At 39.0% G+C, this 21,677-nt stretch overlaps 2 protein-coding genes across 2 annotated transcripts; both read right to left on the bottom strand.

Moving 5' to 3' along the window:
• Window positions 1–3,025: 3,025 nt before the first annotated feature.
• Window positions 3,026–6,906, bottom strand: LOC143619423 (COP9 signalosome complex subunit 8-like). Its single transcript, XM_077091359.1, has 5 exons — window positions 6,823–6,906; window positions 6,655–6,734; window positions 3,724–3,909; window positions 3,507–3,610; window positions 3,026–3,407 (listed from the first exon to the last, which is right to left on the bottom strand). Exons 1-5 carry the CDS (start codon window positions 6,904–6,906, stop codon window positions 3,268–3,270), a joined length of 594 nt encoding a protein of 197 aa, XP_076947474.1. The 3' UTR covers window positions 3,026–3,267.
• Window positions 6,907–8,779: 1,873 nt separating this feature from the next.
• LOC143619422 (uncharacterized) lies at window positions 8,780–18,046 on the bottom strand. Its single transcript, XM_077091358.1, has 2 exons — window positions 17,528–18,046; window positions 8,780–8,873 (listed from the first exon to the last, which is right to left on the bottom strand). Exons 1-2 carry the CDS (start codon window positions 18,044–18,046, stop codon window positions 8,787–8,789), a joined length of 606 nt encoding a protein of 201 aa, XP_076947473.1. The 3' UTR covers window positions 8,780–8,786.
• Between the last annotated feature and the right edge of the window lie 3,631 nt (window positions 18,047–21,677).

Below are 21,677 nucleotides of genomic sequence, written 5' to 3'. Positions count from 1 at the left end.
ATTGGTGGGATATACTGAGTACGATGATGATGATGATGATGATGATGATGAATAATCAGTTTTGATTCTTAAAATAAATTAATAATAATTAATTTCACTAAGAATTTTTATAATGAAACAAACTGAACCGATAACGATGCATGGGTTTAATAGCATATAGTTTTACCAAAGACATAATATATAATATATCTGTATCTATGTATGTTTAGTGTGCTACATGCGTCACCAACTTGATGACCAAGACTACAAACATTTGATTTTATAGTCAAAAGTTGTATTGAAATTTAGGAAAAATTTTGGAAATATTCAAAAGAGGAGAGAGAATTTTAAAATATTCTTTGAAAATTGCACATTCCAGAAATAGTCCACTCAAATCAATCGGAGCCGATACGTTGGGAAGCAATCCGATGGTTTTCGCAAGCCACTAAGAAACTGCCAAGTGTCCCACTACCCACCTACCCCCGATGGTTTTCCAATGAAATCCGTCTGGACCAATAATTTTGGAATGAAAATCATCTCCCCATGAAAACCTTCTCCAAAAATCATGAAAATTCGGGTTTTTTTGAAATTCAGCTGAGCTGATGAATTTCAAGTGAATTTCGTCTTCGAATATAATTTTCAAAAAAACATGAACCACCACCACCATTATGATCTCCACTTTCCAGCCACCACCTCACCCCACCCACTGCCACCACCACTCCCACTTTTCTGACAAGCATCACCTCCATTACCCGCCCATCATCATCACACCTTTCAGGCCACCACCCCACCCACCACCACCACCACCATTCCCACTTTTCCTTCAAACATCACCTCCATCACCCTCCCATCATCATCATCACTTTTTTGCCCACCACCCCACCACCACCACCATTCCCACTTTTCCGACCACCATCATCACACCTTTCCGGCCTTGAAAATGTTGAGCTCTTGGAGTTCTTCGGGGAAGGAGATGAGTGGGGGCGGCGGCGAAGGGAGGATGTGACAAAGATGAAGATGAAGATGAAGATGAAGAAGATGAAGATGAAGATGAAGATAATGAAGAAGATGAAAATGATGAAGGTATGAAGAAGATGAAGATTAAGATGGTGCGTTTTGGAAATTTGTCTTCAAAGATGAAATTCACATGAAATTCATCTAGTCAGACGAATTTCAAAAAAACACGAATTTCGATGGAGATGATTTTCAAATAAAGTTGCTTTTTCAAAGATGATTTTTAAATAAAAACAATCTAGACCGATCAGTTTGAGGGGAAAATCAATTGGGTAGATGGGTAGTGGGACACTTGGCAGTTTTTTAGTGGCTTGCGAAAACCATCGAATTTCTTCTCAATGTATCGGATCCGATTGATTTGAGTGGACTATTTCTGGAATGTGCAATTTTCAAGGACTATTTTGGGAATCTCTCTCTTCTTTTGAATCATTTTCAGAATTTTCCCTGAAATTTATGGTCTAGTCTTCTTTTTGGGGATTTGATTTGTTTTACGAAGACCTGTACTCTGTTCCTTTTCTTTCTTTTTTTTAACGTTAATGACTTTCTTGTGTTTTTAGACCACCGCACCCTAATTTTGGAGAGTCCTGTTATCCTTCTACTCTAACCATACTATGTTGTCTTAACCATGCTTACACTGGCTTTAGAGTTTGGATTGGGCGTTCCTTGGGAAACCATACCACCAATTGTCACTTGACAGTCACTGTGCCGCCACAAGAGAATAACTCTCTAGCGTAGCACACGGTGGGATGAAAACCCGGGTGGGCTCGGGATTCGAACTGACAACCTCACAAGGCCTAGCGCAAATCTTTCATTGTTATAATTCGCTAAAAGTAATATAAGTGAGGACTGAACTGGATATACACAGAAGAACCCACATCTTCCTATCACTAGACCACAAGTTATGGATTTCATCTGTTGCTATGTAATTCATGTCCCTCAATTTGGCCCATAAAATATAAAAATTCTTTGTAGGTTTTTTTTTTATAATGAATTTCTTTTAATTTTTGTATTCCTTGGGACCACCAAACCTCCAAATCTAAGGTTCTTAAAAGGTCTTAATGGACCACCAACTCATTCGTCTTTTTCCTTTACAGTTAACAAGATCATTTTTACATCTTACTAGCGTGCCTCATAATTTTAGTGAGCTCCAATTTATTTTTAACTAGTTAGCTAATTAGCACGACGAATTAAACTACTAATCAATTAAAAGAAAAAATTGTTAGAAGTCTTGAATTAAGGTTTTATGAATTTAAGAAACTAAGCTGGTGGTGAACAATCAAAATTTGGTATCATGTATACGTTGATCCCATGAAACGTTCGGGTTTGAACTTATTAACTGGAGTAAGCTGAACATTAGCAATTCGGCTTTAAAGTTTTGAAATTTGAAGGTAGACACTAGATAGTAAGTTTGGTTGAAGTTGAATGTTCGGTGATAGACACCAAACACACACTTTTGTAATAGTCTTCGGCCATTCAAAAAAAGAATAGTTCTTCAGTTTAATAAAGATGTTTAATTGAAACTTTTCTTTGTAGGGATGCCTTTGCTTGGCAAGCTCTTCTAAACCTATGTGCATCTTCGGGAGAGACCACGAATCATGTCTTTACTTCCTCATATTCAATCAATTTTTGCTTTCTCCATAAAGGACATTTTTAATTCATAAACATGTACCCGATATCGAGCATAAGAGGAAAATGGTTCAATTAATTGTGATGGTGGTGTGTTGGTGTTTGCGGAAGGCCCGAAATGATTATATCCACTCAAGCAAGAGGATTAAGATAGAGTATATGGAGACATAAAAGTGTGGCTTTTTGTGGATTAAAAATAGAACGATTAGGTTGGATTTAGATTGGGCGAAATGAAATAGAATATGTTTGTGTAACCTTTGTTGAATTTGGCCTTTCCTGCTAGAAATGGCTTTGTTTAATAAAAATTAGCAGTTAAAAAAAATGTAAAAGTCACCCAATCAACCACTTCGAAATTCAAACCAACCAAATAAGTAAGAGCAGTTCGTGTAAACTCAACCGGGCCCGGCTAATCAGATGGTTCTCAGTCTGACCAATCCATAATGAAGACAGTGTTAGATATGTATAAATGGTTCAATACGAGCTATGATTAACGGCTAAGTTCTTGGTACCAATTTTTTTATCTCACTGTCCCCAATTTTAAGCCAGTCCACAACCGATCTGAGCCAGTAGAGTTTTTCTTCAAATCATAACAAATACTAACAAAATGAAAGTATGTGACAAAAACCAGAATTTGAAATTTACATGCTACTAATGCTCGAGATGGAAGACGTATTCAGTCAAACGCTGCAACTTGGACGGGTCAATTTTCTGCTCGGTAACAACTGTGTGCTTCTTAACCGTAAGCATTTGAGAAGCAGCATCCACAGTCCACCCTTGTTGCAATACATCTGCATTTTCCATTTTATTTATTTTATTGAACTGAATGACCCAATGACCAACAAAGTAATCTTTAAAATTGACTACAAACTACAAAGCAATGAACTTACAATTTGTGGCATCATTCTCATTCATTCCCAAAAAGAGAGCTGTGTCCTGAATGCTTATAGTTGAATAAGCAGACATCAGTAGCTCTAACATCCTTCGCGTGTATCTTTCTGCAAAATTTAAGTACATATCTTATGAAGTAGATAAAATGTATACAACTATTATGTGTATGAAGTTTTTATGTATGTGGTGACAGAATAGGATTTAAAAACTGATAACTTGCCTGCAAATGAGGCAACAAAATCTTGAATCTCTGCACTCCAGTTAAATCCACGAATTGAGTCATACACACCAGCATAATTTCGAGTCCACAACTGTTGACCGATTTTCCAGACGGCAGTCACCTCTGGCCGGCTCTCTTTGATTGAAACCGGTATGGATTTCCACAGAAACCTGGCGCTATTTCTGTCAATTGTAAATAAATAAATATGTAAATCAAGTGTATCTTAAGAGAAAAAAGAAAGGAGTCGAGAAGAGGATGTTGAATTTCAAATAAATATTCTTCCTTTTAATCACATTGTAGAAGTATAAAGATAATTCGTTCACCCCTTTATTAATCAATATATTGGAATATCAATCCCGCAATTACAGAATCAGTAACACGCTTTGCGAAAACAAATATTGTTAACTCATCACTTTCTGCGATGAAATGACAAATGTGATCATGTATCCCACTTAGTTGTCTTACTTGATCTTCACGTATATCAGGAACTAAATATTGTCACTCTCCGTGACTAAATGACCAATTGTGATCATGTATACCACTTAGTTGTCTATACTTGATCTTCACATAGATCAGGAACTATCTAGACTACTTAGTTGTCTATACTTGATCTTCACATAGATCAGGAACTATCTAGACTACTTAGTTGTCTATACTTGATCTTCATATAGATCAGGAACTATCTAGACTACACAATAGTGATACAGCAGTAGCAAATCCGAAAGGGGCAGTTTTACACTTTACTTTCACCAATAGAAAACAATGCCCAACTTCCTTCAAAAGCAACAAACAACTTTATCTAAAACCAAAAGGCTGCACTCGCTGACTCAAGCTGTAGCGCATATGAGATTACCAGAAATGAAGAAAAAAAAAGTTCATGGCAAAGACCATATCCTCTTATAACACGTAACGCCAGAAAGCATCAGCAAATCTTCTTTTTCATCTATTATCATACTTTCTTTAGTGTGTGACTCCAAGTAATGTATTATGCAGCATAAAAAAATACTTTGCTGATGTATTGTGTAAAGTTTGTATTATACTAAGATTGCCGATTTAAAGCATATACACTTTTACATGTGCGATTCTTTATCCTACAAATGTCTAAAATCCTATTTTAAAATGCAGAGCCGTAACCTCTATCATAGTTAGTCTTCTTAATAGACTATCAAATCAAAAGCCCTAAAAATTACCAGGTCCCTCCTTAAACTTACTACCCAAAACAGTACAAAGATGGAGGAAGCGACGAGAGGCTTTGAGACACTAGACCGAAAAATTAGGAAAAAAGGCCAAAGACTAAGTTTCTTGTCTTCCAGTTTCAACCAAATGAAAAACAATCCTGAATCTTCTCGCACAGTGAAATTGTTCCTGCTTCAATAAGAAGGATTATGTTGTTAGGCTTATGTTCAGCCGAGACTAAGAAATTTGAGAGTAATTGTTTGTATGTTTCTTGTTCCATTGCTTGCAGACAACAATTTCCATAAATGAGGTTTTACTTTATCTTGTTTCATGGCAAAGACCATATCCTCTTATAACACGTAACGCCAGAAAGCATCAGCAAATCTTCTTTTTCATCTATTATCATACTTTCTTTAGTGTGTGACTCCAAGTAATGTATTATGCAGCATAAAAAAATACTTTGCTGATGTATTGTGTAAAGTTTGTATTATACTAAGATTGCCGATTTAAAGCATATACACTTTTACATGTGCGATTCTTTATCCTACAAATGTCTAAAATCCTATTTTAAAATGCAGAGCCGTAACCTCTATCATAGTTAGTCTTCTTAATAGACTATCAAATCAAAAGCCCTAAAAATTACCAGGTCCCTCCTTAAACTTACTACCCAAAACAGTACAAAGATGGAGGAAGCGACGAGAGGCTTTGAGACACTAGACCGAAAAATTAGGAAAAAAGGCCAAAGACTAAGTTTCTTGTCTTCCAGTTTCAACCAAATGAAAAACAATCCTGAATCTTCTCGCACAGTGAAATTGTTCCTGCTTCAATAAGAAGGATTATGTTGTTAGGCTTATGTTCAGCCGAGACTAAGAAATTTGAGAGTAATTGTTTGTATGTTTCTTGTTCCATTGCTTGCAGACAACAATTTCCATAAATGAGGTTTTACTTTATCTTGTTTCAAGTGTTTGCTAGGTGGAATTATTTCTTATCTTGGACATCAAATAAGTGGATTTATGATTTGTTTCCAAAAGTTGTAAACCCGCATTCGGTTGTGATTTTTCATTTTGCTGTGAAATTGTCACATTGAGAACCCTAATTTCTCATGCACTGAGTTTAAGAGAATAAGATTCCATGGCAATATGAAAACTTAAAGTTAAAGGGTACTTGGGTGTCCAGAAGTCTATGTTATTATGCTATGCTTGAAATGTTTTTAGTTTTGAGATTAGTAATTCATTTGTTATAAGTTTTCTACTATGGATTATAACGTCAATGCTACGTTGGGGAATTTGTGAATCAAGCCTTCCATATTCAACAACTGTAGTTGGTAGGAACTCGTATCTTTGAATATGTTACAATAATCCTTACTATTCTATGCAATGCAATGCATCAAGGAGTGATTGGGTAGTTGCTGTGTTGGGGAAATAATAATAATAATAATAATAATAATAATAATAATAATAATAATAATAATAAAGTGAAGCATTGAGGTTATATTGACTGAATAGTGCATTCATTTTTCAAAGTTATACTGTAACATATGCATTTACACATACGTACAACCTTAACACAACCACCAAGCAATTAGCTACAAATTAATTAGGCATTGAAAGGGATACTTAACTTAAGCTGAGCATCATGATAATATTAAAATTAGGGTTTCTTCTTCAAAATGACTCTAACCCGAAGTAAGTAACAATTGAACAGTGCGGCAAATATGCATAAAACAAGAGAGTAAAGTGGAGTGAGCTTACAGATCATTTAGGTAAATGTGGCCTAGGAGATGAACAGCGTACGGCCATTCGTCTTGAAACGCGACTCCTTGAGAAGCAATCTAGACGATAAGATTGAATTGAAGGCGGCGGTTATGATTATGAAATTAGGGTTTCAATAAATCTAATAAAAAAAGGAAATCAGTAAACCTGAAGCATGAGTTGGTCACAGATATCAGCGACTTTGTGGTAGGATCTTGAAGCCATGGCGTCCGTCAACTTAGAGAAATCCATCGGAACCAACCTGTAAGTGATGCAATGCTCTGCCTTCTTCTTCTTCTTCTTCTTCTTTTTATTATAATTATTATATTCAAACAATGGCCCAAATTCAATAGAAAGCCCAACTTAATGCGGGCCGGGAATGGGATTGCTTAAAACCCCCTTGATCATTCCCAACCTATTCACCACCCTATAATTACACTAAAAAAATTACATTAAAAATCACTGTTTTTTCTCAATCCTGTTTAATTAAATAATACTTTTTATACCTTTATCATTATTTTTTTTTCTTTCCTTCACCCACAACCACTTTTAGAAAATATTAAAAAATTATACGCTATGAACAGCGAATCCCCAAATTTAACTTTCCCCTAAAATATTTTCTCTCTCCTCTACTCACAACCACTCATAACCATACCATATAATTTACAAATCACCCTCACAAAAATATAGGGAATGGGCTGAGAATGCTCTTAATAGTTAATAGCAGGCTTCGATTGTAATCAGGTTCCGGTTAATTCGGTTATGGTTCAGTGTTTGGGTTTCGGGTAAACACGACACCCTAGTTAGGAAGTTTATGGTCCAATCGATTACTTTTGACCAAAAGTTTTAAAATCAGCAATTTTGCACGTAAATATAATGGATTTTTTTTATTTTGGTTTGTATTGTTAGATATATATACACTTTGAATTTTTATGTATTTATACGTCATGTGGTCCGAGCGGTGAACATATATAACAACAAATTTTTTATTTTTTCTCTTCCCTCACGTCAAATGTTAATGAATCTTAAAAGACTTCTTTAAAGTACGCAACGACCAAGTATAAAGCAACCATTTACTATTAGCGAACCGAGCATAATGTGTTCTGTTAGTTCAAATTAGTAAACTAGTTAGAAGGGTAACTTTGTAGAATAGTAATCAAGTTTAAAAAGTGTTCAATTAGGTCACTCAAGTTTAAAAAATGTATCAATTAAATCACCCAACTTTCATATTTATTAATCATAGATTTTAACATGTTTTTTATCATGTTTTGTTTTTGTTTCTTTGAGGATATCTTTTTATCTAATTTTTGATGCTGATGTTAAGTGGTAACGTGGATTTTATTTTTGATTGTTATAGCAATTAACGTATTTTTTTAAATTGTTAGATATAACTACATATATTGCAAACCCCGAGCTCACATGTTATTCTCAATTGCTTTCTGAGACGCACAAAAAATCCAATGAGGCTCCATTTGAATATTTAGTGACCCGAATTAAAAAAAAATTTGTATAAGTGATCTAATTGGAACACTTGTAAAACTTTGTTGTTATTATCCATAAAGATAAAGAAGGCTTTCTAATAGATATTCCTGAATAGTGTTTAGTTAAGCAGCGTACACCTGTCAATGCCATATTCATTTTTATTCTCATCGTATCTCATTAATGATCTGGTTTAGCTATCATGGGTAATAGCAGCCTCTCAACATCCCACAATCATAGTCGGCCTTGCCATATCATCATTCATTCTCTTATATCAAGATTACCATCATATTTGCTATTCTACCCTTTATTTTGAACGTTTCTTATAAATAATGGACTTTAGGATTTCTATAGTTATCCTAAAAATATTTTCTTCTCTTTTATCCTATACACTATATATTCTTGTATCTTTATTAAAAGAAATCAAACCATACAAAGCACATTTACTTTCTAGGAGTATCACATAACAAAATATCAAATTAAAACCATATTAAAAATCATTGAAACCATATCAAAAATCATGACTGGATTGATCATTCATGTGTTAACCAAGTCATTATGTATACAAACTCTAGTAATATAAGATGCTATAGATTTAACCACCCGAGTTGGGTTAGACTATGCTTTCAACACACTTGAGTTTGTCTGTCCGATCATACCTGCAAACCATCGAACCCACATTGTTTGGAAACAAGAGATTGTTTACTCGGACTTATCACTATCGCACAATCTATCGATACCTACAAATAAAGACAAGGATTAATATAAAGTTAAATTCATAACAAGTTAAGCATTTGCAATCAAATATCGAAATGTGCGTTTGGAAAAAATAAATAATCAAACATTTCTTATTTATAAGTTAGAGAAATAAAGAAAATTGGATTTTTGTTTTCTTTGTAAGGATAGAATTTCAACTAATTTATATAAAAATTAGTCACCACTTGAAGAAACACTAACCGGACCCCGAACAGATTACGGGTAACCTGGGGGTTAGATAGATGTTTCCCACGAGGGGTTAGACCCAGAAAAGATGGTTCTTCTGATAACCTGCAAAACAGACACCGTGAGCTTGTCACTGAGAAGGGGGGGGGTTCCTCCTTGTGACCACCCTCCAGTGTGAGAATCAGACTAGATTGCTCTTTAAATATAAATGTATATTAAGAGATTGCTAGAGCAGATATCAGGTATAATATGATGATAATGTGATATGATATGATAAGATGAGATGATCATACCATTTGTGGTATTTATAGCCGAAGGTAGGTTTCCAAGGAGGTGTGGCCTGCTGAATAGTATTCCTGTTCTACTAACAGTGGCCTACGCACGTGCCCTGCTGGTAGTTGGTGGGTAGGCAGCGGCTGATAGTGACCAGGCCTGCTGTGTACTATTCCTTTTCCACCAACTGCCGGCTATGCACGTGGTATGACAGGAGTTGGTGAGTAGGCAGCGGCTAATAGTGACATACAGTACAGGAGCATGCTGCTCGCCATACTGTTGTCAATAAGCTGTCGTATCTTTAGTCAGATCTTTTGCCCATACCTCGTCAGGTACAGTACAGAAGATCTTCCCGTATCGTACGGACTGGCTTATTTGGGCGGGAGTATTCCCCCTCCCGCCCTTGTGCGGGATTGTTCCCTGCTTTGCTCATTCCTTCAGGTGACACTGAGTGATTGAGAGCTAAGTGCCTTGTGCGTGTAGCCTTGCTGCGCGGGTGGCCTTCCCTGATGGCTTGTATCCGCAGCTGCGGGAACAGGCAGAGTCCTTCACCATTGGGAGGCATTTCCTGCGGGAACAGCTTGCGTACTGCGCGTAAGGACGTCACGTCTCTGAGCATGGTTGGTCCTGCGGATCCAGTTGGTTTCTGCGCAGACGTCCCTCTTCAAGGTGAGTCTTGCAGGTCCAACTAGGCTCTGCTGGGACCTACCTCTTCAAGTCCCCCCAGTCCAATGTTCTTCTCATGAGTGTTTAATAAAGTGAGGTGAACTTTTGGACTTAAGCAAAGGGTTTTGAAAAGGGTTTTTTAAGGTTTTCCATGGGGATTCTTCCCGCGGAAGTCCTTGTCACTTGCAGAAATTCCCGAGTTTCCTGCTTGATCTTTGGGTATGATGCGGGTAGGTCTGTAACCTCCTCGCAAGTCAGGAGCGTTGAGTCCCACTTGTGTGGATTCTCCATGAGGTTTTGGAAGTTTTGAACATAGTGATCAATTATGTTAAAACCACCAATTCCATCCTAGAGCTTCAAACAACGTAGTTCTCGACGTTCCCGCTATGCGGGGATGTTATTTCCGTTTCCGCAAGCATTGCCCAGAAGATCCTTCTTGGTTTCAATTCTCTGCGGAGCGCTAGGTATGTGAAGGGTTTTGCCTTAACACTGTACCCGCGCTCGTCTTACGGTTACTTTACTTCCAAGGTATTCCTGGCGTCCATTCCCTGCGGGTGCTAGGTATGTGAAGGGTTTTGCCTTAACACTGTACCCGCACCCGTCTTAGAGTTACTTGGTTGCCGAGGTATTCTTGGCTTTAATTCCCTGCGAGTGCTAGGTATGTGAAGGGTTTTGCCTTAACACTGTACCCGCATCCGTCTTACGGTTACTTGGTTGCCAAGGTATTCTTGGCTTCAATTCCCTGCGGGTGCTAGGTATGTGAAGGGTTTTGCCTTAACACTATACCCGCATCCGTCTTACGGTTACTTGGTTGCCAAGGTATTCTTGGCTTCAATTCCCTGCGGGTGCTAGGTATGTGAAGGGTTTTGCCTTAACACTGTACCCGCAACCGTCTTACGGTTACTTGGTTGCCAAGGTATTCTTGGCTTCAATTCCCTGCGGGTGCTAGGTATGTGAAGGGTTTTGCCTTAACACTGTACCCGCATCCGTCTTACGGTTACTTGGTTGCCAAGGTATTCTTGGCTTCAATTCCCTGCGGGTGCTAGGTATGTGAAGGGTTTTGCCTTAACACTGTACCCGCAACCGTCTTACGGTTACTTGGTTGCCAAGGTAAGGGGTATTTTCCCGCTTACTTTTGAATCTTTTTGAATTTTGAAATTCGAAGAGTTGGTGAAAGGATAAGAACAGTCCAAACCTCTGAAACGTCGTGCGACGGTTTCTTCTGACTGTGTCAGGACGTGTAGGAAGTTATGGTGACGTGACAGTACATGGTCATTCCAGACGTTTTTTCAGGCGCGTGGGCGCGATTTTTCGGGCGCGTGGCCGCGAAATTAATGGTACGCGTCCTGTCAACAGCTGTTGCCAGCTTGCTTTTTGCCACGTGTCATAGTTTCATGCACCTTCGATTTCTCTCTCTTCCGCATTAAATGCATCGCATTAATTGCGATTAGTATATAAAGGGGGAGAGGGTTCTTTGCTGAGACGTCTTATGACGATGCTATGAGCGCAGCCCTCAACGCTTCTCACGAGGATGGGGAAAAGGTCGGCTTCCTGCTTGGTCTAGGGTTCGTTGAGAAAGGCATCCCGCCTTCCAACTTCCCTTTGTATAATGTTGATACTGAAGCTGTTTATGACCAAGCAGTGAATCAGTATGCCGCATTCCCGCATCCGGTGGTGGAGAAGGTGAACCAAGTTGCTGCTGCTGATGATGGGCTAGCTATCCTTAAAGCTTTCCTTGAACTGCCACGCTCTACTGATGGTGCTGGTCCAAGTGGAAGTGGCCCTGAAGCCTGATCCTGAAGATCCCTTCCCACTGCTAGGATAGATTTAGCTTGTATAGATTTATTTTCTTGTAGGCGGGTAGTTACCCGGCCATTCTTGTAATGAATCATTGTGAAATATAAATCTTTGTGCGGGTAAGACCGCTACTTTCTTTGGATTCCTTGCTTTATAAACGTTATATGACTTGCATACTTTAGTTTAAATTAGCAATTTTCCAAGTGTTTAGAATAAGTTAACCTTTGAACGTGGTAGATAATAGGTTGAAGTTTTGCTTCCTCTTTCGTGATTGTGCGGGTAGGACCGTCACTTGCACTTAGTAGGATGGCTAAACTTTACCATCTGACCTGCGTGGAGGTTTTCCTCATCTTTTTTGAAATTTCTAAGTGTTTAGGATAAGTTAACCTTTGAACGTGGTAGATAATAGGTTGAAGTTTTGCTTCCTCTTTCGTGATTGTGCGGGTAGGACCGTCACTTGCACTTAGTAGGATGGCTAAACTTTACGTACATCTGACCTGCGTGTAGGTTTTCCTCATCCTTTTGTTAGAAATTTTGTTTTGAATAAGTTTTCCTTTCGACGCGCGGTTGCCAATAGGTTAGTGTTCAGTTTCCTCTATCATGATTCATGCGGATAGACCGGCACTTTCATTTAGTGGGATGACTGAACTTTTCCCCTTCAACTGACCTGCGTGAAGGTTTGCCGTTTTTTTGGTTTATGCGGGTTTTGCCGCCTTCCCCACGCAACGACTTTCCACGTAATTATGCGGTGAAAACCGGCATATCCGTGTTGAATAAATTGACCGTTCGACGCGCGGTTGTTAATGGGTTAGTGTTCAGTTTCCTCTCATGATTCATGCGGATAGACCGGCACTTTCATTTAGTGGGATGACTGAACTTTTCCCCTTCAACTGACCTGCGTGAAGGTTTGCCGTTTTTTGGGTTTATGCGGGTTTTTCCGCCTTCCCCATGAAACGACTCACACTTATGTATGCGGTGAAAACCGGCATCAGTGTTGATAGTTCATTAAGTATAAATGTAAAATCATCAGCGTCGATGTTCTAAGGAGAATCATTTCCATTAGAAGTGGCTCTTGGCCTTTACCATCTGACCTGCGTGGAGGTTTTCCTCATCTTTTTTGAAATTTCTAAGTGTTTAGGATAAGTTAACCTTTGAACGTGGTAGATAATAGGTTGAAGTTTTGCTTCCTCTTTCGTGATTGTGCGGGTAGGACCGTCACTTGCACTTAATAGGATGGCTAAACTTTACGTACATCTGACCTGCGTGTAGGTTTTCCTCATCCTTTTGTTAGAAATTTTGTTTTGAATAAGTTTTCCTTTCGACGCGCGGTTGCCAATAGGTTAGTGTTCAGTTTCCTCTATCATGATTCATGCGGATAGACCGGCACTTTCATTTAGTGGGATGACTGAACTTTTCCCCTTCAACTGACCTGCGTGAAGGTTTGCCGTTTTTTGGGTTTATGCGGGTTTTGCCGCCTTCCCCACGCAACGACTTTCCACGTAATTATGCGGTGAAAACCGGCATATCCGTGTTGAATAAATTGACCGTTCGACGCGCGGTTGTTAATGGGTTAGTGTTCAGTTTCCTCTCATGATTCATGCGGATAGACCGGCACTTTCATTTAGTGGGATGACTGAACTTTTCCCCTTCAACTGACCTGCGTGAAGGTTTGCCGTTTTTTGGGTTTATGCGGGTTTTTCCGCCTTCCCCATGAAACGACTCACACTTATGTATGCGGTGAAAACCGGCATCAGTGTTGATAGTTCATTAAGTATAAATGTAAAATCATCAGCGTCGATGTTCTAAGGAGAATCATTTCCATTAGAAGTGGCTCTTGGCCTTTACCATCTGACCTGCGTGGAGGTTTTCCTCATCTTTTTTGAAATTTCTAAGTGTTTAGGATAAGTTAACCTTTGAACGTGGTAGATAATAGGTTGAAGTTTTGCTTCCTCTTTCGTGATTGTGCGGGTAGGACCGTCACTTGCACTTAGTAGGATGGCTAAACTTTACGTACATCTGACCTGCGTGTAGGTTTTCCTCATCCTTTTGTTAGAAATTTTGTTTTGAATAAGTTTTCCTTTCGACGCGCGGTTGCCAATAGGTTAGTGTTCAGTTTCCTCTATCATGATTCATGCGGATAGACCGGCACTTTCATTTAGTGGGATGACTGAACTTTTCCCCTTCAACTGACCTGCGTGAAGGTTTGCCGTTTTTTTGGTTTATGCGGGTTTTGCCGCCTTCCCCACGCAACGACTTTCCACGTAATTATGCGGTGAAAACCGGCATATCCGTGTTGAATAAATTGACCGTTCGACGCGCGGTTGTTAATGGGTTAGTGTTCAGTTTCCTCTCATGATTCATGCGGATAGACCGGCACTTTCATTTAGTGGGATGACTGAACTTTTCCCCTTCAACTGACCTGCGTGAAGGTTTGCCGTTTTTTGGGTTTATGCGGGTTTTTCCGCCTTCCCCATGAAACGACTCACACTTATGTATGCGGTGAAAACCGGCATCAGTGTTGATAGTTCATTAAGTATAAATGTAAAATCATCAGCGTCGATGTTCTAAGGAGAATCATTTCCATTAGAAGTGGCTCTTGGCCTTTTCTTTACAAATTTGGAATTGATTTACATGCAAACTGTGTAATTGAGCTCCCTTCCATGTTGTTGGGATGGGAGTGCCATCGAGCCGATACGCACCTGGTTCGGGATCTCGTTCTTTACGCAGCATGTAGTCTCCACATTGAAGCTGGAATTTTTATTCGTGTTTTCCCCAGCTGGGGTTCTACACGCATCAGCCTACTCAGCGTTCATTGCGCCACGAGGTGCGCGAGCGTCCCATCTCTGACAAATGCTTCGACCATGTCCTTTACGTCTGTGCATTCTTCAGTGTTGTGGCCTTTTGTCCTGTGAAAGTCACAGTATTTGCTCCGATCAGCATTGGGACGATGTCGGATTATTGGAGGCTTTGGCCATGGGAGCTCCTCAGTGGCGAATATCTCGGTGACGCTTTTGGTGAGCGGCGTCCATCTGGAGTTCTGGTTCGACTGTACGTTACCCCTTCCGCCTAACCGATGTTGCAAGCCGGATGAGGTGTCAAAGTTTACCCTTGACTGCCAAATGCCTAGCTTCCGCTTTTTGTTTAATCGGGCGGTAAGGACGTTGTCTTCTCTTGTTTTCTGGGTATAGAGGTTTGTGCTCTGTGGGAGATCTCTACCCAGTTGCTTCTCCGTTTCCGCAAAGCGTTTAGCTGCTGTCATGATGGCATCCCATGTGGATGGCATGCCATCTTTACCCGTTAAGGTTCGGATGAGCTCTGGGTCGTTCGCGCCTTGAATAAAAGCAGCGCGAACAAGATCTTCGCTAATGTTACCCAGATTTAGCTTCTTCGAGTTGAAGCGGGTGATGAAGTCTAGCAAAGATTCATCTTCCTCTCGAATGCATTTGAGGATTGTCCATTGCTCCTCGGTATACTTTCTTTGCTGGCTGAAGTGTTGGCTAAACTTCTGTTGGAAGTCTGCCCAGTCGTAGATGTGGTTGACCGGTAGACGGTCGAACCACGCTCTAGCAGCCCCAACAAGCGTCATTTGGAACATGTAACACCACGTAGGTTCCGTCCAACTACTGACGGTTGCCCCCGCTGTGAATCTGTTCAAATGATCATCTGGGTCAGATATACCATCATATGTGCCTATGCTGGACATTTGTTTGGCACTTTTTGGGGCAATTGCTTCCGCAATGTCCCTTGCAAATTTGGACGTTCCCGCATTTGCAACGTTTGGTCTGAATGTTTTGGAGAAGTCACGTGGACTTCCACCTGTGTTTTTTGGTTTGAAGGCTTCTCCAAAATGCCTTCTCGGTTGGGAGTCCGTTTCCTTACGCTTCCCTTTTGCCCTATGGCGAGGGTTCGCGTCGGTGTCGGATTCCTCCGAGTCGTCCAAGTATTCTTCGAATTCGTCAGCCTGTTGGACGGAACGCAAGCGTTCGTCCAACTCAGCTTGGAATTCCTTTTGACGTGCCTCCGCCCATGCCTTAACTTCATCGAGTGTTTGGCGGGGGAGCCTTCGTTTCTCTAACTGGGTATCGGTGAATCCCAGTGAGCGATTATTTACTGCACTTGCCCCAGCTTGGGTAACTGGGGTAGTGTTCGTAAAATTTACTTCACTTGCCCCGGCTTGGGTAACCGGGGTAGTGTTTGTAAAGACTGTGTAGCCGGTATTCCCCCCAGTAGCTGGGGTTGTGGTTACCGGAGTTTCTTTAACCATCTTTCCAGAAGTTTGAAAAAACTGGAGAAAAATTAAGTTCTAGCTTTTATGCACGGATGGCGCCAATGAAGAAACACTAACCGGACCCCGGAAAGATTACGGGTAACCTGGGGGTTAGATAGATGTTTCCCACGAGGGGTTAGACCCAGAAAAGATGGTTCTTCTGATAACCTGCAAAACAGACACCGTGAGCTTGTCACTGAGAAGGGGGGGTTCCTCCTTGTGACCACCCTCCGGCGTGAGAATCAGACTAGATTGCTCTTTAAATATAAATGTATATTAAGAGATTGCTAGAGCAGATATCAGGTATAATATGATGATAATGTGATATGATATGATAAGATGAGATGATCATACCATTTGTGGTATTTATAGCCGAAGGTAGGTTTCCAAGGAGGTGTGGCCTGCTGAATAGTATTCCTGTTCTACCAACAGTGGCCTACGCACGTGCCCTGCTGGTAGTTGGTGGGTAGGCAGCGGCTGATAGTGACCAGGCCTGCTGTGTACTATTCCTTTTCCACCAACTGCCGGCTATGCACGTGGTATGACAGGAGTTGGTGAGTAGGCAGCGGCTAATAGTGACATACAGTACAGGAGCATGCTGCTCGCCATACTGTTGTCAATAAGCTGTCGTATCTTTAGTCAGATCTTTTGCCCATACCTCGTCAGGTACAGTACAGAAGATCTTCCCGTATCGTACGGACTGGCTTATTTGGGCGGGAGTATTCCCCCTCCCGCCCTTGTGCGGGATTGTTCCCTGCTTTGCTCATTCCTTCAGGTGACACTGAGTGATTGAGAGCTAAGTGCCTTGTGCGTGTAGCCTTGCTGCGCGGGTGGCCTTCCCTGATGGCTTGTATCCTCAGCTGCGGGAACAGGCAGAGTCCTTCACCATTGGGAGGCATTTCCTGCGGGAACAGCTTGCGTACTGCGCGTAAGGACGTCACGTCTCTGAGCATGGTTGGTCCTGCGGATCCAGTTGGTTTCTGCGCAGACGTCCCTCTTCAAGGTGAGTCTTGCGGGTCCAACTGGGCTCTGCTGGGACCTACCTCTTCACCACTTGCGCTATAACCGTTCAAAATAAATCATCTAAATAAATCAGGCCGTACGTGAACAACTCGATATAAATTTGAAACAACCAACATAAGTATATTCGCCAGTCTAAATGAGTAAATGAGCATGTTATTATATGAATAAAATAACTTCAGATTTAATTAAAAACGAATAGCTACGTCTCAAATATTATTATTCATAACAAAATTTTGGTAAAGAATTAAAGACAACTAAATTTAGAATTATAAATTTTACATTAATTATAATAAAACAAGAATTATGAATCCGATAAGGAGCACGTGCAACCCCAAAAAAAAAAGAAAAAAAAAGCGTAAATTAGCAACAAAAAGCATGTGAGGTTTTGACCTTGTTCGAGCAAAGCCAATAGAAAGAAGATCTAACCTGCACAGTGGGCGAAGTGATCCCAATAACCCGGATCCTGGCCTTGACATCCCCCATGACCCGAAGCTCAACCCGATCATTCACCGACACATCTCTCACCAACGCCTCCGCATCCGCCTGCAACAGCTTGCTCCGGTCCACCGACACCGTGGTCGCCACGCTCTTCTCAGTACGCGCCGCCTGGTAAAAGCCGCGCACCACCCCCCTGCCCACGGGGACTCCGCGGTACATGATGGTAAACGTGGAGTCGCTGTACTTGATCCCGGCAATGTTGTCGTTTTTGGCATTGAACAGCATGCGGAATGTGAGGACAACGTTGTTGGAATCGGTGGGGTTGGGGTTGAGGTACTGGAGGGTGAGTTGCTGGAGATTGAACTGGGGTTTTTTGGGTTTGACGGCTAAGACGATGACGAGGATGACGGCGAGAGAGAGGAGGAGGAGGAAGGAGAAGAGGAGGATCAGGCAGCAGCAGCACCCTTTTATGGACGCCGCGGCGGTGGAGGTGTTGCTGGAAGTCATGGTGCTGGATTTGGGAAGAAGGACCCACTTGGGTTTTCTTTTGACTTTTTAAAGAGTGGAAACTGGAGTGTATTTTGATTTTACTTTTTATATAATTATACTAGGATAAAACCCGTGTGATACACGGGATGATGGTAACAAAAGAAATACAACAAAAAAATAAATAAATATCATAATAATATAAATAATTATAAACATTTTTTATTCATGCTACTAAAATTTAAAAATAGAGAGTAATAAATGGGAAAAAAAACCCACGTCACAAATGTTGTATACAAAACTAATACTCTAATGAAAAAATTAAAAAAATTACAACGCTAACCTTATAACCGTCTTCAGTTCCAAGTCAACTGTTTGTGTTTTTGAACTTGCTATTGTCTCCACTCTCACCTTTGGCTTTGCAACATCAAAAAGAAAACAAAAGCATCCAAAAATCCATTTACCTTCAAGAAAAATATAAGTTTTGTTTTAGAATAAATCAAAAGAAAGACTTCATGTTTCTAATTTTCCATCTTAATAGCTTTAAAAGAATGCAACACTTTTGTTGGATTTGCAAAGCTATCGTGCAGAATTGCATCAATAATATCACATGATTCAAAATCAATGACAGAAACACAAACCTACACTCAAAATATACTTAAACCAATAAAATGCAAAATCTATTTGGGAGCCTACTAATTCTAACGTTCCTAATGGCACAAAATTGCAAAAAAATCATATGGTATTCTTCTAATTAGATTGATCATAAAACTAAAAGATCAAGTTTAAGCAATATATAATATCACAAAGGAAGCTAGTATGGTTGTATCACATGCATCAGGATAATGTTTTCAATCCTTAAACACCAGGTTTCCATTAATAAAGGTTGCCACAACTTTTTCAGTGAGTCTTGAACCAATATATGTAGATATGCTCAACATAAAATTTGTGGTTAGTTTTTATTTGGATTTTTATGATCAAACTTGTTACTTTAAGAATTTCAAATATGGGTTTTATGAGATGTTTTTATTTTTCATCAGTGATATATATAAATTCAAAACATAATATTTAGATTTTTCACAAAAGTTTAAGGATTTATAATAATGTTGATTAACAGTGTAATAGATCCTGAAAGTCAAAGTGGACTGTAAAAAGTCAAGAACCAGAAAATCACAACGGATGCTTAACACAAATACTGGACTATTTCCATCAAGCTCAAGTGTCACAGGATGCCATACAAACATACACAAGCACGATGTAAGAGAGTTGAATTCACGGTTATTCTCAAACTCTATCATGGTTGTTATATTAATAATAGGAATACCTTAACATGGTGAGCAACGGCAATCATAATCTTACTTCCTGTAGCACTGCTTCCAATTAATGCAGTTTGTTTAAGAACATAACATCATAATCATTATCATCTCATACGAATATCATTTTGGATTATAAAACCATGAAATATGTTAAATTGAAAAGGTAATGTTTTCAGTTTGCTAAAATACAGTAAAACTTATCATCATCAGGGTGAGAAGGCAAAGGAGCACCTGCTTCGGACCTAATCTAGTCAGGATACCTCCCTGCAAGCTTCACCTAATTCGAGGCACGTGCTTAAAAAATGAAAAAATATAATACCATACACTAAATTTTAAAAAAATAAATAAAAAAGACAACATATAATAAGAATAGAAAATGATAAAATTTGGTCTTACACATATGTCATTTCTGATGGCTTCCAAATAGCCTTAACAAAGGGTAATTCCTATAGAAAGAAATATAACAGACTATAAAATATAAATTAATTACAATAAAATACAAACTTAAAATCTTTATTACAATATGGAGTAATCAGCTCAACAACACCAATAGGCTCCCTAATGATGTTGCTTTAAATTGTATCCATCAATAGATTAACAGCTGCATTTTGTTTTGCATCCAAAGCTTCATCAAGATCAACATTATAATCAAAAACATTAGGCGTTGAATAACAATATATACATTTATTTAGATGATCGTATGGTTAGTTTAGAAATTGTAGCAATATGATTATATGCAATGCATGTATTAAATTAGGGATTACAAATCACAAAAAAGATCATTGAAGCAAAATGAAGTTCATAGATATAAAATAATAAGAAACAAGTATCTCTCAGCCAAAAGCAATCAAATACAGACCTGTGCAGTGGCGGATCTAGACTATAATATCAGGAGTAACGTTTAAAAAAAAATTTTTTACCGTATTTTATACAATGAAAACAAATTTTTTTACCGTATTTTATACAATGAAAACGAAATTTTTTTATCGTATTTCATACAATAACCGAATTTTCTTTACGCTATTTCGTACAATGGTTTTTTTTTAACTTGCCTTTGGACCGATATCATCATTTTCTTTTAATTTCGTTTAAAAAGATTGCTAATAAGACTTTGTTTCATCTTCCAACTTCCCTAATTTTAGAAGGGATAAAATTTAAATCATAAATCTATAATAAATTTCAATTTACATATAAACCCTAAATCTCTAATCAATTACAATTTTCAATTTATATTATCCGAATATCCAACAAACTATAATCAATCATTCAATTGCTACCAATGGAGTGGTGCTCTATTGCCAAAGGCAAAGCCTTTAAAACACGTGGGTTTGGAGGGGAAGTCTTAAGTTCAAATCCTAAAGACAACAAAATTTAAAAGAAGTTCACTATTAAAAAAATCATTTAATTGTCCATAAACAATTCCAAATTAATAATTTATATAAACAAATAAACAATTACAATTTTAAGTAGAAGAATACCTAAATTGAACAAGTAGAATTCAAATTATTAATGAGGGAGTGAGGGACTGAAGGAGCACCGAACGTTAGTTACTCGGTTGCAGCATGCAGGGGGTTGGGGCAGTGTGGAGTGGAAGCCACGACTGAATGAAACTTTATTTATTGAATGTGGATGTCTGACCTAAAACAAATGTTTAAGCATAAAGGAAAAACTAACAAATGGTTTTATTTAGTTTGTGCTTAAATTTGGTTGGGCTTTAATTAGTTTCGGCTTTTAATTTGGTTGGGCTTTAAACGAACAGGGGTAACGTTATATTTTTTCAGAGGTAGCAAAATACGAAAACCGATCAAAACATATAAAATTTGTACTACCGACGAAAAGTTGAGGGGTAGCGGAGGCTACCCCTAGCTATATGCTAGGTCCACCCCTGGACCTGTGTTCTTCAATCGTTGGGTTACATACGTTGATTCTTCAATTGAAAATCCTTAATAAAAAAATCAGATATAGATAGACCTAGGCTGTTCGATTAGGATTCTAAAATCGAAACCCTGGCTTCTTCAATCATCGGGTTAAGCCGATCCAAAGCACCATGAAACCCTAATCGCTGAAATAAGGGAGATGTTTGTGATAAAAGGAACGAAGTAAAATAGATTGCATACCAAACGACGATGATTGTGTATGCTAGAGAACAAATCCTCGATAGTATTTTGATGCCGATTGATCATTGATGAATTGCCAATATGATTTTGCAATATGAATTAGGGTTAGAATTAGTTTTGAACTTTTGATCTGAAATAGGTTCGCTGAAAAAAATGATTTAAAAGAATATGGAGAAAATTAAACCTTTGAATGCCACGTGGCAAAATAAAGGATTCTGG

The sequence above is a fragment of the Bidens hawaiensis genome, unplaced genomic scaffold (genome assembly GCF_021521415.1).
Source record: "Bidens hawaiensis isolate Kalapana, Puna unplaced genomic scaffold, B.hawaiensis_p1.1 tig00002438_1, whole genome shotgun sequence".
Taxonomy (NCBI): domain Eukaryota; kingdom Viridiplantae; phylum Streptophyta; class Magnoliopsida; order Asterales; family Asteraceae; genus Bidens; species Bidens hawaiensis.
Note: the sequence above shows the minus strand (reverse complement) of the source record. Positions and strands in the feature narration are given on the sequence as shown.